Source organism: Salmo salar, chromosome ssa22 (genome assembly GCF_905237065.1).
Source record: "Salmo salar chromosome ssa22, Ssal_v3.1, whole genome shotgun sequence".
Taxonomy (NCBI): Eukaryota; Metazoa; Chordata; class Actinopteri; order Salmoniformes; family Salmonidae; genus Salmo; species Salmo salar.
In genome coordinates this window covers 56823211-56841686 of record NC_059463.1, presented here as the reverse complement: position 1 = coordinate 56841686, position 18476 = coordinate 56823211, and the positions used below count along the sequence as shown (strand labels likewise).

The window sequence follows — 18476 nt, the reverse complement described above, 5'->3', positions numbered from 1 at the left end:
GCAACCAGTCAGGACGCTCTCAATGGTGCAGCAGTAGTATTTGGTGAGGACCTGGTGCGGCAAGCTGAACTTCTTCAGTCGCCTTAGGAAGTAAAGATGCTGTTACGCCATCTTGATAAGAGTGGTGGGGTTGTTGGTCAGTGATGTTGACGTCAAAAAACGTAAAACTGCTGACTCTACTACAGTCCCATTGATGTGGATCAGGACATGTACCCTCTTCTGCTTCCTGAAGTCAACAATCAACTCCTTTGTTTTGATCACGTTAAGGGGGGGAGGTTGTTGTCATGACACCACAATGCCAGTTCACTTACCTCCTCCCTATAGGCTGACTCGTTGTTTTTGGTTATCAGGCCTACAACTGGGGTGTCGTCAGCAAACTTGATGATGGAAGTGGTCTTGTGCAAAGTCAAGTGGTGGACAGGGAGAACAGCAGAGTACTGAGGACACTGTGTTAAGAGTCAGTGTGGAGGAGGTGTTGTCGCCAATCGTCACAGCATGTGGTCTGCCCATCAGGAAGTCCAGGATCCAGTTGCAGAGGATGGTGTCCAAACCCATGGCTCTGAGCTTGGAGGGAACAAATAAATAAAACAATTTCATCAGCAGTCTGCACACAATACCCCATAATGACAAAGTGAAAACTTTTTTTTATTTTTTATATTTGCATATTTATATATAAAAAAACATAGCACCTTACTTAAATAAGTAATCAGACGCTTTACTATGAGACTCAAAATTGAGCTCAGGTGCATCCTGTTTCCATTGATCATCCTTGAGATGTTTCTATAACTTGATCGGAGTCCACCTGTTGTAAAGTCAACTGATTGGAAATGATTTAGAAAGTAACACAGCTGTCTATGTAATGTCAAACAGTTGACAGTGCAAGTCAGAGCAAAAACAAAGCCATGAGGTCGAAAGATTTATCCATAGAGCTCCGAGACAGGATTGTGTTGAGGCACAGATCTTGGGAAGGGTACCAAACATTTTTTTCAGCATTGAAGGTCCGCCAGAACACATTCTTGAATGGAAGAAGTTTGGAACCACCAAGACTCTTCCTAGAGCTGGTCACCCCGCCAAACTGAGCAATCGGGGGACAACGGCCTTAGTCAGGGAGGTGACTAAGAACCCGACGGTCACTCTGACAGAGCTCTAGAGTCTCTCCGTGGAGATGGGAGAACGTTCCAGAAGGACAACCATCTCTGCAGTGCTCCACCAATCAGGCCTTGTTGGTAGAGTGGCAAGATGGAAGCCACTCCTCAATAAAAGGCACATGACAGCCGGCTTATTTGCCAAAAGGCACATAAAGACCCTCAGTCCATGAGAAACAAGATTCTCTGGTCTGATGAAACCAAGATTGAACTCTTTGGCCTGAATGCCAAGCATCACTTCTAGAGGAAGCCTGGCAGAGCGATCCTCAATGAAAACCTGCTCTAGAGCACTCAGGACCTCAGACTGGGGCATAGGTTTACCTTCCAACAGGACAATGACCCGAAGCACACAGCCAAGACAATGCAGGAGTGGCTTTGGGACAAGGCTCTGAATCTCCTTGACTGGCCCAGCCAGAGCCCGAACTTGATCCCGATCGAAAACCTTGAGTGAACTTAAAATAGCTGTGCAGCTTCACTACTCATCCAACCTGACAGAGCTTGAGAGGATCTGCAGAGAAGAACGGGAGAAACTCCCCAAATACAGGTGTGCCAAGCTTTTAGCATCATCAAATCAAATGAAATCAAATTGTATTTGTCACATGCGTCGAATTCAACAGGTGTATACCTTACAGTGAAATGCTTACTTACAAGCCTTTAACAAACAATGCAGTTTTAAAAATAAAAAATAATGAATGTGCAGCAGTAAATAACAATAGCAGGGCTATATACAGGGGGTACTGGTACAGAGTCAATGTCAATGTGCGGGGGCAGCGGTGTCAAGGTAATTCTGCTAATATGTACATGTAGGTAGAGTTATTAAAGTGACTATGCATAGATAATAACAGAAAGTAGCAGCAGCATTCCAGATTGGGGGGGGGATAATGCAAATAGTCTGGGTAGCCATTTGACTAGATGTTCAGGAGTCTTATGGCTTGGTGGTAGAAGCTATATAGGAGCCTCTTGGACCTAGACTTGAAGCTCTGGTACCGCTTGCCGTGTGGTAGCAGAGAGAGCAGTCTATGACAAGGGTGGCTGGAGTCTTTGACAATATTTAGGGCCTTCCTCTTACACCGTCTGGTATAAAGGTCCTGGATGGCAGGTAGTTTGGCCCTCTGTGGTGCCTTGAGGTCGGAGGCCGAGCAGTTGCCATACCAGGCAGTGATGCAACCCGTCAGGATGCTCTCAATGGTGCAGCTGTAAAACCTTTTGAGGATCTGAGGACCCATGCCAAATCTTTTCAGTCTCCTGAGGGGGAAAAGGTTTTGTCGTGCCCTCTTCTCGAATGTCTTGGTGTGCTTGGACCATGTTAGTTTGTTGGTTATGTGGACGCCAAGGAACTTGAAGCTCTCAACCTGCTCCTCTACAGCCCAGTCGATGAGAATGGGGACGTGCTCTGTCCTCCTTTTCCTGTAGTCCACAATCATCTCCATTTTCTTGATCACTTTGAGGGAGAGGTGGTTGTCCTGGCACCACACGTTCAGGTCTCTGACCTCCTCCCTATAGGCTGTCTCATCGTTGTCGGTGATCAGGCCTACCACTGTTGTGTCATCAGCAAACTTAATGATGGTGTTGGAGTCGTGCCTGGCCGTGCAGTAATGAGTGAACAGTGAGTGTTGAGGATCAGCTTGGCGGTTGTGTTGTTGCCTACCCTTACCACCTGGGGGCGGCCCATCAGGAAGTCCAGGATCCAGTTGCGGAGGGAGTTGTTTAACTTAGTGATGAGCTTTGAGGGCACTATGGTGTTGAATGCTGTGCTGTAGTCAATGAATAGCAGTCTCACATAAGTGTTCCTTTTGTCCATGTGTGAAAGGGCAGTGTGGAATGCAATAGGGATTGCATCATCTGTTGCATCAAGCTTCCGGGTTAGAGTCGCGCTTCTTGAAAGCGGCAGCTTTTAGCTCAGTGCGAATGTTGCCTGTAATCCATGACTTCTGGTTGGGTATGTACGTAAAGTCACCTTGGGGATGACGTCCTCAATGAGCTTACTGAGAAAGCCAGTGACTGATGTGGTGTACTCCTCATTGCCATCGGAAGAATCCCAGAACATATTCCAGTCTGTGCTAGCAAAGCAGCCCTGTAGTGTAGCATCTGCTTCATCTGACCACTGTTTTATAGACTGAGTCACTGGTGCTTCCTGCTTAAATTTGAGCTTGTAAGCAGGAATCAGGAGGATAGAATTGGGGTCAGATTTGCCAAATGGTGGGCGAGGAAGAGCTTTGTACTGTGTGTGGAGTAAAGGTGGTCTAGATTCCCACCGCTGGTTGCACATTTAACATGCTGATAGAAATGAGGTAAAACTGATTTAAGTTTCCCTGCATTAAAGTCCCCGGCCACTAGGAGTGCCGCCTATGTATGAGTGTTTTTCTGTTTGCTTATGGCGGTATACAGCTCATTGAGCGTGGTTTTAGTGCCAGCATCGGTCTGTGGTGGAATGTAGACATCTACAAAAAATACATATGAAAACTCTCTCGTTAGATAGTGTGGTCTACAGTTTATCATGAGATACTATACCACAGACAAACAAAACCTTGAGACTTCCTTCGATATCGTGCGCCAGCTGTTGCTCACATCAATGCATAGGCCCTCGCCTCGTGGCTTACTAGAGGCTGCTGTTCTGTCCTGCCGATTGAGTGTATAACCCGCCAGCTGTATGTTCATACCCAAGAAGACTTGAGGCTCTAATTGTTGCCAAAAGGTGCTTCAACAAAGTATTGAGTAAAGGGTCTGAATACTTATATAAATGTAATATTTCAGTTCTATATTTTTTATACATTTCCAAAAATAAGCTGTTTTTGCTTTGTCATTATGGGGTATTGTGTGTAGATTGTGAGAAAAAAAATGATTTAATACATTTTAGATTAAGGCTGTAATGTAACAAAACATGGAAAATGTCAAGGGGTCTGAATACTTTCCGAAGGCATTGTAGGTGTTCCTCTTGTTCAGATGTGTTACTGCCGTATGAACAGCTATAGAAATATCACCTTCCGTGGAACTGTTGGAGCAGTAGGCAAAGTGGAGTGGATCCAGTGTGCCTGGCATGCTGGCCTTGATGTGGGCCATGACCAGCCTCTGGAATCACTTCATGATGACTGAGGTGAGTGCGACGAGGAGATAGTCATTTGGGCTTGTCATCTTGTTTTTCTGGGCACTGGGACGATGGTGGTCTCCTTTAAAGCAGGTGGGGACTACAGCCTGGGAGAGGGACAGGTAGAAGATGTCTGAGAATATGGCCACCATCTGGTCAGCACACATATCTGGGCTGGTGGCTTTGTGGGTATTCACTCTTTTGAGAGTTTTTCTTCACGTCCATTTCGGGGAGAGTGAAAGCTCCTGGTCATCCGGAGCAGCAAGAGTCCTCCTGGATGACTTGGTATTGTCTGGCTCGAAGCAAACATAAAATGAGTTAAACTCATAGACTGTGTTAAACTCAGTCTCTGAATGTGCGGTGACATCCTCTCTGGATGAATTTAATTGGTTGACTAACAATAGGTGATAGATCAATTCCATCATATCAGTTCAATCCAAGTGGTCAGGGGAGCTTAGGTTTGTGTCTTAACTCAGAGACATCGGTGAGGCTCTAAACAGATGTCCGGGGAAGGTCTATGTTACTCTGCAGGCAATAAAGTGGACCAGATAAATGCAAAACCCAGGTCAGACAGATTACACACCAATCTGATTCTATTAGTGGACTTCTCTACTGATGCAGTAGTTCTATGTCCATCATGTAATTTAGATTATTTACTTTTTTAGAAGGTTTGATTCCACTTTAGATTGTGAGATGGACAATGCAATCATACATATAGTAATGAATAATAATATAATAATCACATAATGATCATACACAAATAAAACATGTATCAACTAGTAATTAGGTAAATAAAATGTTCTCCTTCATCTGTTGTCACGTCCTGACCAGCAGAGGGAGTAATTGTATTAGTTTTGGTCAGGACGTGGCAGAGGTTTTGTGTTGTGTGTAGGTTGGGTTGCTGGACACTCAATTGGAGGCAGGTGTTTCTAGTTGCCTCTGATTGGGAGTCCTATAAACAGGTGTGTGTTTTTCTTTGTGTTTGTGGGTAATTGTTTCTGTTCAGTGTGTTAGCTGTCAGTACTGTTTAGTTGTCGTTTTTTTCTTGTTTTGTAGTTATCCAGTGTTCTTTCTGAATTAAATTATGAACACTAACTCCGCTGCGTTTTGGTCCACTTCTTCCGACGACAGCCTTTACAGAATTACCCACCATACCAGGACCAAGCAGGGGAGGAATTCTGGCGAGGACTGGGGAACATGGTGGGTAAGGGAGCCCGAGAGGCAGCCCCAATAATTTTTTTGGGGGGGGCACAAGGGCTGTTTGGCGGGGCGAGATTGGAGCCCCAGGCCAGCTCCTGCACTAGCAATGGGGTGCATCAGCCCAGTCTGACTCGGCCTGTTCCCGCTCCCCGCACTAGCCCTAATGTGCGTGTGCCCAGACTGGCACATCCTGTACCAGCCCCACGCATCAGGCATCTAGTGCGTCAGCCCAGCCTCACCAGTCTGGTGCCGCCAGAGCCACCAGCCAGTCAGGAGTCGCCAGAGCTGCCCGCCAGTCAGGAGTCGGCATAGCTGCCCGCCAGTCAGGAGTTGCCAGAGATGCCCGCCAGTCAGGAGTTGCCAGAGATGCCCGCCAGTCAGGAGTCGCCAGAGCTGCCCGCCAGTCAGGAGTCACCAGAGCTGCCCGTCTGCCCGGATCAGCCAGAGTGGCCCGTCTGCCCGGATCAGCCAGAGTGGCCCGTCTGCCCGGATCAGCCAGAGTGGCCCGTCTGCCCGGATCAGCCAGAGTGGCCCGTCTGCCCGGATCAGCCAGAGTAGCCCGTCTGCCCGGATCAGCCAGAGTGGCCCGTCTGCCCGGAGCAGCCAGAGTGGCCCGTCTGCCCGGAGCAGCCAGAGTGGCCCGCATGTCCGGAGCTGCCAGAGTGGCCCGCCTGCCCGGATCAGCCAGAGTGGCCCGCCTGCCCGGATCAGCCAGAGTGGCCCGCCTGCCCGGATCAGCCAGAGTGGCCCGCCTGCCCCGATCAGCCAGAGTGGCCCGTCTGCCCGGATCAGCCAGAGTGGCCCGTCTGCCCGGATCAGCCAGAGTGGCCCGTCTGCCCGGATCAGCCAGAGTGGCCCGTCTGCCCGGATCAGCCAGAGTGGCCCGTCTGCCCGGATCAGCCAGAGTGGCCCGTCTGCCCGGAGCAGCCAGAGTGGCCCGTCTGCCCGGAGCAGCCAGAGTGGCCCGTCTGCCCGGAGCAGCCAGAGTGGCCCGCATGTCCGGAGCTGCCAGAGTGGCCCGCCTGCCCGGATCAGCCAGAGTGGCCCGCCTGCCCCGATCAGCCAGAGTGGCCCGTCTGCCCGGATCAGCCAGAGTGGCCCGTCTGCCCGGATCAGCCAGAGTGGCCCGTCTGCCCGGATCAGCCAGAGTGGCCCGCCGTTCCGGATCTGCAAGCGTGGCCCGCCTGTCCTCCGGCCCAGCCCGAGTGGCCCGCCTGTCCTCCGGCCCAGCCCGAGTGGCCCGCCTGTCCTCCGGCCCAGCCCGAGTGGAACGCCTGTCCTCCGGCCCAGCCCGAGTGGCCCGCCGGGCCTCCGGTCCAGCCCGAGTGGTCCGTCTGCCCGGCGCAGCCATCGGCGCCACCTAAGTGGGTGACGCCGAAGGTGGAGCGAGGTCCACGTCCCGCACCTGAGCCGCCTCCTATATAGGTGGGTTGGGGAGGGGGGGTGTAGCACAGTGCCATCGTTGACGGCAGACACCCTCCCTTCCCTCCCTTTAGATTAGGGGGATTTTTTTTAGGTGCAGTCGGGGTCTGCACCTTTAGGGGGGGGTACTGTCACGTCCTGACCAGCAGAGGGAGTAATTGTATTAGTTTTGGTCAGGACGTGGCAGAGGTTTTGTGTTGTGTGTAGGTTGGGTTGCTGGACTCTCAATTGGAGGCAGGTGTTTCTAGTTGCCTCTGATTGGGAGTCCTGTGTGTTTTTCTTTGTGTTTCTGGGTAATTGTTTCTGTTCAGTGTGTTAGCTGTCAGTACTGTTTAGCTGTCGGTTTTTTCTTGTTTTGTAGTTATCCAGTGTTCTTTCTGAATTAAATTATGAACACTAACTCCGCTGCGTTTTGGTCCACTTCTTCCGACGACAGCCTTAACTCTTACATCTAGACGTTCCGCTAGCGGAACACCTGCTCCAATATCCAATGATGGGCGTGGCGCGAAATACAAACTCCTCTAAAATCCGAAAACTTCAATTTTTCAAACATATGACTATTTTACAGCATTTTAAAGACAAGACTCTCGTTAATCTAACCACACTGTCCGATTTCAAAAAGGCTTTACAGCGAAAGCAAAACATTACATTATGTCAGCAGAGTACCCAGCCAGAAATAATCAGACACCCATTTTTCAAGCTAGCATATAATGTCACAAAAAACAAAACCACAGCTAAATGCAGCACTAACCTTTGATGATCTTCATCCGATGACAACCCTAGGACATTATGTTATACAATGCATGCATGTTTTGTTCAATCAAGTTCATATTTATATCAAAAACCAGATTTTTTACATTAGCATGTGACGTTCAGAACTAGCATACCCCCCGCAAACATCCGGTGAATTTACTAAATTACTCACGATAAACGTTCACAAAAAACATAACAATTATTTTAAGAATTATAGATACAGAACTCCTCTATGCACTCGATATGTCCGATTTTAAAATAGCTTTTCGGTGAAAGCACATTTTGCAATATTCTCAGTAGATAGCCCAGCCATCACGGCTAGCTATTTAGACACCGACCAAGTTTAGCCCTGACCAAACTCCGATTTACTATTACAAAAGTTTGACTACCTTTTTTGTCTTCGTCAGAATGCACTCCCAGGACTGCTACTTCAATAACAAATGTTGGTTTGGTCCAAAATAATCCATCGTTATATCCAAATAGCGGCGTTTTGTTCGTGCGTTCTAGACACTATCCGAAGTGTAAATAAGGGTTACGAGCATGGCGCAATTCGTGACAAAAGATTTCTAAATATTCCATTGCCGTACTTCGAAGCATGTCAACCGCTGTTTAAAATCAATTTTTATGCCATTTTTCTCGTAAAAAAGCGATAATATTCCGACCGGGAATCTGCGTTTAGGTAAACAGAGGAAAGAAAACAAAGCATTCTGTCGACGCGGGCACGCGCCTGAGTCTCACAGTACTGTAACCAGCCACTACCCAAACGCGCTACTTTGTTTCAACCAGAGCCTGCAAAGCCACGATTCAGCTTTTTGCCGCCTTCTGAGAGACCATGTGAGCCGTAGGAAGTGTCACGTAACAGCAGAGATCCTTTGTAATGGATAGAGATGGCAAAGAAGGCCAAGAAATGGTTAGACAGGGTACTTCCTGTACAGAATCTTCTCAGGTTTTGGCCTGCCAAATGAGTTCTGTTTTACTCACAGACACCATTCAAACAGTTTTAGAAACTTTGGAGTGTTTTCTATCCAAAGCTAATAATTATATGGATATTCTAGTTTCTGGGCAGGAGTAATAATCAGATTAAATCGGGTACGTTTTTTATCCAGCTGTGAAAATACTGCCCCCTTATCCATAACAGGTTAAAATCTGTATAATCAGTATCTATACTTTGTTCCACAAACGTCCAGTTAAGTTCCATATCCTACTGTAGAATGTTTTGGGTTCATTGCTGTTTGCATGCAACCCTCACAACATGATTTTCCTTCCCCGAAGTACTCTTAGTCATGACAACACCAACAGAATGCTGTGCGTGTGCCTTGCATATAGGCCGGGACAGAACATGCTGTGGAACTTCAAATATGCTGGCGGCACCAGAATTATTTTAACCATGCAGTTCATTTAGCATCACAGCAATACAATAAACTGCCTTGCTTTTTATCTCTCCAGGCCACCATACGTTATAGCTTTTTGCTATCCATCATAGACCTGCTTCATTTTATTACTGTTCTGGATGTGAGGCTCCATGCTCTTGAAAGTGCTGCTCCTGGTTAGACGGTGATATAACTCTGCATGACCTCAATTTTAAAAGTCTGTCAAGTAAATCTTGTGGGGATAGTTAGCGTGCTGCTGTCAATGGGAAGCTGTGAATACATGATGTTGTACATGTTTGAGGTGTCTGAGGAAGTCTCCGGCTTCAGCAGGTGTCTGTTCAATGCTTTTGGGTGATCTCTGTTACTCCTAGCAAGAATAAGGATCTAATTTTAACTCAACACACTGATGGAATTTTGCACATTTTGAGCAGTTGTGACATGTGTCTTTACCCCAGAAGCTGATAATATTGCAGTCCATAACATACATCAACCCCTAGCTAAATAAAGATTACATAAAAATACATGTAATAAAAGCGGTTTTGAGAGCCATGTTTGTGTGAGGATTAACTTTGTTTTAGCCCTTTCTGTGAGCCATGTTTGTGTGAGGATTAACTTTGTTTTAGCCCTTTCTGTGAGCCATGTTTGTGTGAGGATTAACTTTGTTTTAGCCTTTTCTGTAAGCCATGTTTGTGTGAGGATTAACTTTGTTTTAGCCCTTTCTGTGAGCCATGTTTGTGTGATGATTAACTTTGTTTTAGCCCTTTCTGTGAGCCATGTTTGTGTGAGGATTAATTTTGTCTGAGGCCCTTTCTGTGAGCCATGTTTGTGTGATGATTTACTTTGTTTTATCCCTTTCTGTGAGCCATGTTTGTGTGAGGATTTACTTTGTTTTAGCCCTTTCTGTGAGCCATGTTTGTGTGATGATTAACTTTGTCTGATGACCTTTCTGTGAGCCATGTTTGTGTGAGGATTAACTTTGTTTTAGCCCTTTCTGTGAGCCATGTTTGTGTGAGGATTTACTTTGTTGTAGCCATTTCTGTGAGCCATGTTTGTGTGAGGATTAACTTTGTCTGAGGCCCTTTCTGTGAGCCATGTTTGTGTGAGGGTTAACTTTGTTTTAGCCCTTTCTATTTTTTATTTATTTTTATTTAACCTTTATTTAGCTAGACGTGTTTCTTACAGTCAGTATCATGCTACAAAACAGAGATGTTTTAACTCCCACCTTAAACTTTGTGGTTTGCGACATGAATATGGACTCAGTGAAATATATTCTGCCATTTCACTTTCTATCCCTGTTCAACATACAGTGCCTTCGGAAAATATTCAGACCCTTCAACTTTTTCCACGTTTTGTTACAATACAGCCTTATTCTAAAATTGATGGAATCAAACAATTTCATAAGCATTCTGCACATAATACCCCATAATGACAAAGTGAAAAAAGGATTTTAGAAATAGTTGCATTTTTATTTAAAAAAAGAAAACAGAAACACCTCATTTACATAAGTATTCAGACCCTTTGCTATGGGACTCGAAAATGAGCTCAGGTACATCCTGTTTACATTGATCATCCTTGAGATGTTTCTACAACTTGATTGGAGTCCACCTGTGGTAAACTAAATTGATTGGATATGATTTGGAAAGGCACACACCTGTCTACGCATATAATGTCACACTGTTGACAGTGCATGTCAGAGCAAAAACCAAGCCATGAGGTCGAAGGAATTGTCCATAGAGCTCCGAGACAGGATTGTGTTGAGGCACAGATCTGGGGAAGGGTACCATTGTTTTTGCAGCATTGACAACAGTGGCCTCAATCATTTTAAATGGAAGAAGTTTGGAACCACCAAGACTACCAAACATTTTTTGCTGTATTGAAGGTCCCCAAGAACACAGTGGCCTACATCATTCTTGAATGGAAGAAGTTTGGAACCACCAAGACTCTTCCTAGAGCTGGCTACCTGGCCAAACTGAGCAATCGGCTGAGAAGGGCCTTGGTCAGGAAGGTGACCAAGAACTCGATTGTCACTCTGACAAAGCTCCAGAGTTGCTTGTGGAGATGGGAGAACCTTCCAGAAGGACAACCATCTCTGCAGCACTCCACCAATCAGGCCTTTATGGTAGAGTGGCCAGACAGAAGCCACTCTTCAGTACAAGGCACATGACACATGACAGCCTGCCAAAAGGGACTGGGAGACCAGTCAGGATCGAGATAAAGATGAATGGGGCGAATTGCAGAGAGATCCTTGATGAAAACCTGCTCCAAAGCACTCAGGACCTCAGACTGGGGTGAAGGTTCACCTTCCAACAGGACAATAACAGGACAATTACCCTAAGCACACAGCCAAGACAATGCAGGAGTGGCTTCTGGACAAGTCTCTGAATGTCCTTGAGCGGCCCAGCCAAATAGCTGTCCCCATCCAACCTGACAGCGCTTGAGAGAATTTGCAGGGAACAATGGGAGAAACTGCCCAAATACAGGTGTTAAAGTTATAGCATCATACCCAAGAAGACTCGAGGCTGTAATCACTGCCAAAGGTGCTTCAACAAAGTACTGAGTGAAGGGTCTGAATACTTATGTCAATGTGATATTTCAGTTTTTTATTTTTAATACATTTTCAAAATGTATGGGTTATTGTGTGTAGATTGATGAGAAGAAAAAAAAACTATTTCATAAATTTTAGAATAAGGCTGTAACGTAACAGAATGAGGAAAAAGTCAAGGTGTCTGAATAATTCCATTCAATGAATAATTCCATTCAATGCATTGAATAACTGTGTGCAAAAGCCTTCCCACTGGACACACACTGGTTGAATCAACATTGATGTATAGCCCACCTTCATTTATTTTCAACATGTCTATGCCATTTTTCATATTGTACAGCATTGTAAAGTTCAAAATGAATGTGTATGGGGATGTTTGGTAATTGGCTGGATGTGGTTTGATGAAAAACATTTTTTTTGGGACAGTCTGGCCATTATAACTGCACAGACGTTGTCCTTACGTAATTTGCGTCACAAACTGGATGTTCGTAGGTTATATGTTTATTTTACATTTTATAGATCTTATTGCATTTTTACAGATTTTTTTTTAGTTTTTACAAATGTAATGTTTGTAGTTTTTAGTAGGTAACATTCTTGTTCAAGGTGATTGTCCCAATTTGAGGTACCTCACCTGAAGCTCATTACTTTTCATTTCAGGTGGGATCTGTATCGCTCAGTCCTTGAAGATCCCTCACAATCACAAGCAGGAGAACTTCGACAAGATCATCAGGCTGCTTCTGGACACCCGTTACGCTCGGGCAGTCGTCCTTTTCACCTCAGATGAGGACATAAGGTATGTATCTACTAGGTGTTATCCCCTTGAGCTAAAGCCAAGGTATTGCTGTGTGCTAGCGCTCTAACCAAGATTTAAAATATTGCCTGTAACACTGAAGGGCTGGACAGTACCTTGGGAATTAAAACTGAAAAGCTAAAAGACAGTTCAGGAGTTCGGCAACTGAATTCACTTCAATTATGTTTACTTTAATACTGATGCATTTCGGAGCAGGCTCCATTGTCACAGCACTATGCATCTCCTGTTCATTATCTCAACAAGCATACTGTGTGACAAGTAAAAGCTTAATGATTTATCCCTGTGTTTGCGGAAAGGAAGACCACACAAAATGTTCAGTTGGTTTATTTAGGTGTTCATCAAAGGGTTGGAGTGTTGTTTCAAGGAACCACACGGGAGGATAAATGATTGAGCTCAGTCTGTGGAATTCTCTTTTACTTTCTGATGAGCATTCCTCTAGCAGCTGAAACATCTTAAGATCACTCTATTGGTCAATTTCACACAAGGTCCAACTCGAAATTGTATACCGTTATACATAGTGTTATAGCATTATTGCATTATAGTAAAGCAGTGTACATAGTATTAAATTAAAGCTTTATATTATAACATTATATTACAGAATTGTACATTATATTATACCATTATATTATAGCATTATAGTATATTATGGCATTATACAGAGTATAGTGTTATATTACAGCATTGTAGCATAGCATTATAGTGTAGCATTATAGTATAGCATTATATTATAGCATTATAGTATAGTATAGCATTACATTATAGTATAGTAGTACAGAATAACATTATAGTATAGCATTATATTATAGTATAGTATTATAGTATACCATTATAGTATAGCATTATAGTTTTATAGTATAGCATTACATTATAGTATAGCATTATACTGTAGTATAGTACTATAGCATAGCATTAAATTATATCATTATATTATAGTATAGCATTATAGTTTTATAGTGTAGTATTATATTATACCATTATATTATAGCATTATATTATAGTATAGCATTATATTATAGTATAGCATTATACTGTAGTAAAGTACTATAGCATAGCATTATATTATATCATTATATTATAGTATAGCATTATAGTATTTTAGTATAGCATTATATTATACCATTATATTATAGTATAGCATTATATTATAGTATAGCATTATAGTATAGCATTATAGTATAGCATTATATTATAGCATTATAGTATAGCATTATATGATATCAGTACAGTATAGCATTGTTGTATATCATTATAGTATAGCATTATAGTACAGCATTATATTCTAGCATTATATATATAGTATCGCATTATATAACGGCATTATGGTATAGCATTATAGTATAGCATTATATTATAGCATTGTAGTATAGCATTATAATATAGCATTATATTATAGTATAGAATTATATTTTAATAAAATATTATAGCATTATATTATAGCGTTAGAGTATAGCATTATAGTATAGCATTATAGTATAGTATTATGCTATAGCATTATATTATAACATTATATATAGTATATCAATATATTACATCATTATGGTATATCATAATAGTAAAGCATTATATTATAGCATTATAGTATAGCATTGTAGTATAGCATTAGAATATAGCATTATATTATAGATTTAAAATATAGCATTATATTATAGAATTATATTATAGCATTATAGTATATCATTATATTATATCATCATATTATATTATTATATTATAGCATTATAGTATATCATTATATTATATCATCATATTATATTATAATATTATAGCAATATAGTATAGCATTATATTATAAGTTGATAGTATATTATAGCATTATATTATGGCATTATACAGAGTATAGCATTATATTATAGCATTATCGTATTGCATTAAACTATAGCATTATATGTATTATAGCATTATAGTATAGCGTTACAGTTTAGTATGCTATTATATTATAGCGTTATATTATAGCATTATATGTAGTATAGCATTATAGTATAGCATTATAGTATAGTATATTATTATGTTATAGCTTTATATTATAGCATTATGTGTAGTATAGCATTATAGTATAGCATTATAGTATAGTATATTATTATATTATAGCTTTATATTATAGCATTATATGTAGTATAGCATTATAGTATAGCATTATAGTATAGTATATTATTATATTATAGCTTTATATTATAGCATTATGTGTAGTATAGCATTATAGTATAGTTTTACAATACACTGCGTGCACAATTATTAGGCAAGTGAGTATTCTGATCTTATCATTATTTCTATTCACATTTTCGAACTCCAAACCATATCAACTTGAATGCTTATTGGATTTAATCATTTTCAGGTGATATGTATTTGTGTAATGAGGGAGGGTGTGGCGAAAGTGAATAACAAGGTGTGCATAATTATTAGGCAGCCTCATTACCTCAGGTAAAATGGGCCAAAAAATAGATTTAACTGACACTCAAAAGCCAAAAATGTAAAATGCCTTTCAGACGGATGCGACACTCTTTAAATAGCTAAACTATTGAGGCGTGACCACCGGACAATCAAACGTTTTGTTGCGAAAAAACGCGTGGGGAAGAAAAGGCGCAAATTAACTGCAAAAGACTTGAGAAAAATTAAATGTCAAACTACCAGGAACCCTTTATCCTCCAGTGCCACCGTATTCCAGAACTGCAACCTACCTGGAGTGTTCAAAAGTACAAGGTGTCAAGTGCTCAGAGACATGGCCAAGGTCAAGAAGACTGAAACAAGACCACCTCTGAATAAGATTCACAAGTTGAAGCGTCAAGATTGGGCAAAGAAATACCTGAAAACAGATTTTTCTAAGGTTTTATGGACAGATGAAATGAAAGTGACTCTTGATGGACCAAATGGATGGGCCCGTGGCTGGATTAGTAATGGACACAGGGCATCACTTTGAGTCAGGTGCCAGCAAGGTGAAGGAGGGGTCCTGGTATGGGCTGCTATCATTGAGGATGAGGTAGTTGGACCTTTTCAGGTTGAAGATGGACTGAAACTCAACTCCCAAACCTACTGCCAGTTTCTGGAAGATTCTTTCATCAAACAGTGGTACAGGAAGAAGTCCTCAGCATTCTAGAAGGCCAAGATCTTTATGCAGGACAATGCTCCATCACATGCATCCAAGTACTCCTCTGCTTGGCTAGCCAGCAAGGGCCTCAAAGATGCCTGAATAACGACCCGGCCCCCTTCCTCACCTGACTTAAATCCTATTGAGAACTTGTGGGCCTTTCTCAAACGTGAGATTTACAGTGAGGGAAGACAATACACCTCTTTGAACAGCATTTGGGAGGCTGTGGTTGCTGCTTCAGCGAAAATTGATCGTGAACAGATCAAGAAACTGACAGACTCCATGGATGGAAGGCTCATGGCAGTTCTTGAAAATAAGGGTGGCTATATTGGTCACTGAATATTTTTGAAAGGCCAAAAATGTTATATAATTGTCATTTTGTGTTACTTATCTGTTACACTTACTCTAAAAATTGAGAATCAACAAGTGAGTTGAGAGAAATTATTTTTGTAATTTAGTTGACTAATAATTCTGCACACTAATAGTTGCCTAATAATTGTGCACACTTATATATTTCCCTGAGAAAGACAAAACTCACTTTTCCTTTGTTAAACATTCAGGTTTGAGGTTCAATAACATTTTGGATTGACTGAGAGCATTGTGTTTGTTCAACAGTAAAATTAATCCTGAGGAATACAATTTGCCTAACAATTGTGCACGCAGTGTATAGAATACTATTATATATTTTTTTTCTACTGTATCATTGATTGCATGTTGTTTTACTCCATGTGTAACTCTGTGTTTTTGTATGTTGTCGGACTGCTTTGCTTTATCTTGGCCAGGTCGCAATTGTAAATGAGAACTTGTTCTCAACTTGCCTACCTGGTTAAATAAAGGTGAAATAATATTATAACTTTATATTATAGTATTATGGTATAGCGCTATGTTGTAGCATTATACATAGTATAGCATTATAATATAGCATTTTATGTAGTAGAGCATTATAGTATAGCGTTACAGTATAGTATACTATTATATTATAGCATTAAATTAGTCAACCTTGTGTTCTGTTTCGTTGTGTTCTTGAAAGTAGCCCTGTCTTTCATTTTTGTTCATTGATTTCACCTGTGTTAGTTACTCACCTGGTCTCATCAGCTCCTTATTTAGATCAGTTCATTCTGTTTGTGCCTTTGTGAGGTATTGTTCGTTTTGAGTCCTAGTTTTGATTCACCTGCCTGTTTGCCTACCTGTGTAGTTTATAGTTTATTTGTCGTTAGTCAGCACCTCTGGGTGTGCACCAGCTCATGTTTTTTTTACCTACCTACCTGTATGACCATTGCCTGCCTGTGACCACGATTCCTGCCTTCTGCGAAGGCGAAATAAACACCTGTCGCGCTCTGCATGTGAATCTACACCTTCTACTCCCTAAGTATTCTTTACAGAATACCTCACCCAAAAACGGAATGGATTTAGTGGAGCTACAGCGGTGCATAACCCAGCAAGAGGAGCATATGGAGGAAATCTGCCATCTTCTCCGCCAGCCTATCCCTACTCCTCCGATGCCAGGTATCTTGACCCATAGCCCTCCTTCATTCATATCCATGCCTGGAAAATATGACGGTTCACCTGGGAAATATCAGGGATTTCTGATGTAGTGCAGCAAATACATTGAGGACATGTATTAGCCACCGACAAGAGAGGTATTCGATAACTCTCCTTCCGGTCGTCCTATAGGAGACCTCCTCATAGAACTTCAACAAGGTCGCAATTCAGCTGCTGAGTATGCCCTTGCGTTCCGCACCATGGCTGCAGGGAGTGGATGGAGTGAGGCTGCTTTACTTACCATCTACCGAAGAGGGCTCAACAGGGAACTTCAGACGGAGCTGGCCTGTAGAGTTAACCTTCAGGATTTAAATCAATACATTCGTATGTCCATCTCCATTGACCACCTCATCGCCGACCGCCGAAGACCTCTGCCACCCAGGAACCCAAAACCTTTTCTTTACTTGATTTCGTCATCCCATCCGAGTCTTCCAGAGCCCATGCAGTTGGGCCATGCTCCTCTCCCGTAGATCAATTGTCAAAGGCGGATCCAAGAAGGGCTCTGCCTATACTGTGGAGGGAAAGATTATCTACTCAGCCATTGCCCTGTTCGCCCCCCACGGAGAGATGAGAAGGGTCCCTCCTCTGCCATGCAGGTAGGCATGTCCTTATTTCTAAGTATCTCCCAGAAGGAATTCTCCATCCAAGTATTGATAACTGTGAAGTGTGTTACTAAGTACGTTGAGGGCTTGATAGATTCTGGAGCAGCAGGTAATTTTATTGATCAGCAGCCAGTACAAGAGCTTGACATTGATCTAACACCGGTTACAAAGCGTCACCCTCCAGATTGGAGTCTTCCACACCGAAACCGTTCAACACATGGAACTCTCATCCCCCAAACAGCCACTCATCCTCGGACACCCCTGGCTTTGTTGTCACGACCCTGCCATCTCGTGGTGACAAGGTGAACTACTGTCCTGGTTTTCTACCTGTTTCACCAGTTGTCTCAGCCTACCCTGCAGAGCCAAAACAATTGAGGACTCTGCCTCTGCAGTGCCACCCGCCATACCATATGAATACGCCCAGTACATCAATGTCTTTAGCAAAATTAAGGCCTCCACTCTGCCACCACATCACCCAGGGGACTGTGCTATTGACTTACTCCCTGGAGTGTCCCACAAGGACACTACGAATACCTGGTCATGCCCTTCGGCCTTACTAACGCTCCCACCGTCTTCCACAAACTACATTTTCCAGAATATGATTAACCGCTTTCTTATCGTCTACATTGATGACATCTTGATTTACTCCCGCTCCCTGAAGGAACATATACCGCATGTGCAAAAGGTTCTCTCTCTCAGCGGGTGGGAGCATCTCCAAAATCACATCTCTGTGCCTTCTTCTCCAGGAAGTTATCCTCCGCTGAGAGGAATTACGATGTGGGGAACAGAGAACTCCTCACCATCAAGCTGGCCCTCGAGTGGCGCCACTGGTTGGAGGGTGCACAACATCTCTTTCTCGTCCTAACAGATCATCGTAATCTGGGAAATATAAGAGGGGCCAAGAGGTTAAACTCCAGACAAG

General features: G+C 42.9%; 1 protein-coding gene across 1 annotated transcript in view; it reads left to right on the top strand.

Annotated features, from left to right (window-relative positions):
* grm7 (glutamate metabotropic receptor 7) overlaps positions 1–18476 on the top strand; it is a 359100-nt gene that overhangs the window by 160523 nt on the left and 180101 nt on the right. The window contains exon 3 of the mRNA XM_045705724.1: positions 12175–12310. Coding sequence (XP_045561680.1) covers positions 12175–12310 — 136 coding nt within the window. The remainder of the gene's footprint in view (positions 1–12174; positions 12311–18476) is intronic.